The sequence below is a fragment of the Buceros rhinoceros genome, unplaced genomic scaffold (genome assembly GCF_000710305.1).
Source record: "Buceros rhinoceros silvestris isolate BGI_N320 unplaced genomic scaffold, ASM71030v1 scaffold6635, whole genome shotgun sequence".
Classification (NCBI taxonomy): domain Eukaryota; kingdom Metazoa; phylum Chordata; class Aves; order Bucerotiformes; family Bucerotidae; genus Buceros; species Buceros rhinoceros.
This window is the reverse complement of record NW_010412205.1, coordinates 46488-48801: the sequence shown is the minus strand read 5'-3', so window position 1 is coordinate 48801 and position 2314 is coordinate 46488. Positions and strand designations below refer to the sequence as shown.

The window sequence follows — 2314 nt, the reverse complement described above, 5'->3', positions numbered from 1 at the left end:
CCACCGGCGACCCAGTTGGCTGAAGCTGCAGCCGCTGCAACCGCTGGAGAGAAAGTAATTGGAAGCATAGAGTGAAAAAATGCTTTTTCATAGCAGTTTTGGAAGCTAAAACTTAGCAGGTTCCTTTACTACAGATTTTTCTCTTTCTTCTCAGGATGAAAATCTTCCTTTTGCATCAAACTCTGCATAAAGTCTTTTTGTAGCTGAGCTCCACAAGTCTTGCACGAAGCCACCACCAACACCCAGTGATCGCTGCTGCTGCTTGTGCTATCAGAGATACACAGATCAACCACACAATGTTCCCTTTCTCCTCAGTTCTAAGACTCTCACCGACAGAGCCACGCACTTAGTGTGTCCAATTAAGAAACACAAGTTTTGAAATAAGCTAAATTGTTCTTTAGCATCCAAAACACAATCCTGTGGTGCTACAGACATCAAAACCAAGGACTTTTGGTTTTCAGCCAGTTCCAAAGTAAAAGAAAAAGCAAAATAAAAGAGAGTTACAAGGAAACAATTAAAAGGCCTGTTTCACAATCTGTTACTAACTCTGCAAAGACTGCTTACACACACAGAGTCGGGCTGAAAACACCCGTGTGAAGCCTTGAACTTCCAAAGAACTCTAATAAAACCCACAACAGCTCATGGCAAAGGCCAGGTATGTAACGTTTGACATAAGGTGATCATTTAGGATCAGGCTAAAACCTTTTATCATGTGGGAAACGAGATGCCAGCAGACAAATTTAAATAACTGTCATGAAACTCTGCAAAATAAAAAGTTTATGCGGTGCTACCTCTCTGAGGCCGTTCTGGAGGCTCAGCCCACAGTGAGCATAGAGGATGTTCTCAACAACGATCCCCGCAGTGGATCTCAGTGAGGGCAAGTGAGCGTCATCATCGCCAGCAGAGCCCAGAGGACATCGGGGCCGCCCCATGCTGGGGACAGAGCTGATTTTCACTTGCCAGGCCTGGGACTCACCTGCCTGCGCCGCGGAGGAGCTGATGATGACTGGAGCGGGGGCTACCAGACGGACGGGGGCCCCCAGGCCGTTCCTGGCCCCTGCGTTCACCACGAGAGCACCAGTTTGGTCGTAGTAAGCAGCAGGAGCCAGCACTGGGTAACCTGAGGAGGGAAACCACAGGAGCACAGGTAAGGGACCAAAGGACACAATGCACAGCAGATCAAGCATCTTCAGATGAGTACAGGGGAACAGGATTTTTAATGAAAGTCTGAATGGAAAAAGAAAAAGCAACAACAGCTCTGCTTCTCCTGAAGGAAAAAAAACACCCCTCAAAAATCCACATTAATAGCCTATGACTTGACACAAGTAAGACCTTCAGGTAGAGAAATCCTTTTTTTTAGCCCTGAACCTGCTACACTAGCATCGCCCTAGTGTAAGTTCAGTTCTACATATAAAAAAAGGTCCTAACATGCAAAAAAGGGTCATAACATACAACAGAAAACAAACAGTGCTTTTGTAAGTATGACACGTGCTGGGACTTCTCATGTATGTGAACACACTGCACTTCCAACCCTCCCATCACCTGCTGAAGCTGTTCTGCGTGCCCACACAGGGAAATAAGACATGTAAGGTGAAGGTAGGTATGGAAACATGCACATTCCAGTTCACTCTGTAACTGAACAGAGCAACATTCTTCTTAAATCATAAAAACCCCATGTAACACAGATGTGACACTTTCAGCAAGGAGCCCTGAGCTTGAAATAATCCTGTTCTCTTACATTTGACCAGCAGAACAGACTTGCACGTTATTCAAAAAAATCCTTATGTCTGCCCTTTGCCATGAGAGTAATATTCTGTACAACTGAATGTCAAAAGCATTTGTACCGCACAGCCCCATGGATCAGAGCCACAATTCAGACAGCAGCTCCTCTCATGCAGAACCGTGTATTACAATAAAACTCTGCTGCCTTTTATCCCTTTTCTTTTCTTGTTTTTCAGCCACTTGTATTTGCCTGGAAGAAACTATGGAGGGCAAGTCCTTATCCTGTTAAAGTCAAGCACCTGGCAGCGATGGAGAGACAAGGCTAATGAACAGCACTAAGATATTGCCGAGGTTATAAAATAAAGATCACATAAGCTGGCAGGATCCACAGAGACATCCGAGAGCACCTTCCAGTAGGAACCATCGAGTCTTCTGAGTACAAAAGAAACGAACCCACCCGCACAGCAATGCCGTTGGTAACACTTGTTTTCCTGCTTTAACTGGAATGCTGCACAGGTAGGTAGGGTCACATCTAACAGTCTCTCGAAAATGCCTTCTACAGTTGTAGTTAAACTGAAAAGTACAAAACCAA

General features: G+C 45.1%; 1 protein-coding gene across 1 annotated transcript in view; it reads right to left on the bottom strand.

Moving 5' to 3' along the window:
* Positions 1 to 2314, bottom strand: part of PUM1 (pumilio RNA-binding family member 1) — a gene marked incomplete at its 5' end in the record, with an annotated part of 68315 nt that overhangs the window by 19521 nt on the left and 46480 nt on the right. Inside the window, one exon of the mRNA XM_010136294.1 lies at positions 977 to 1120. Coding sequence (XP_010134596.1) covers positions 977 to 1120 — 144 coding nt within the window. The remainder of the gene's footprint in view (positions 1 to 976; positions 1121 to 2314) is intronic.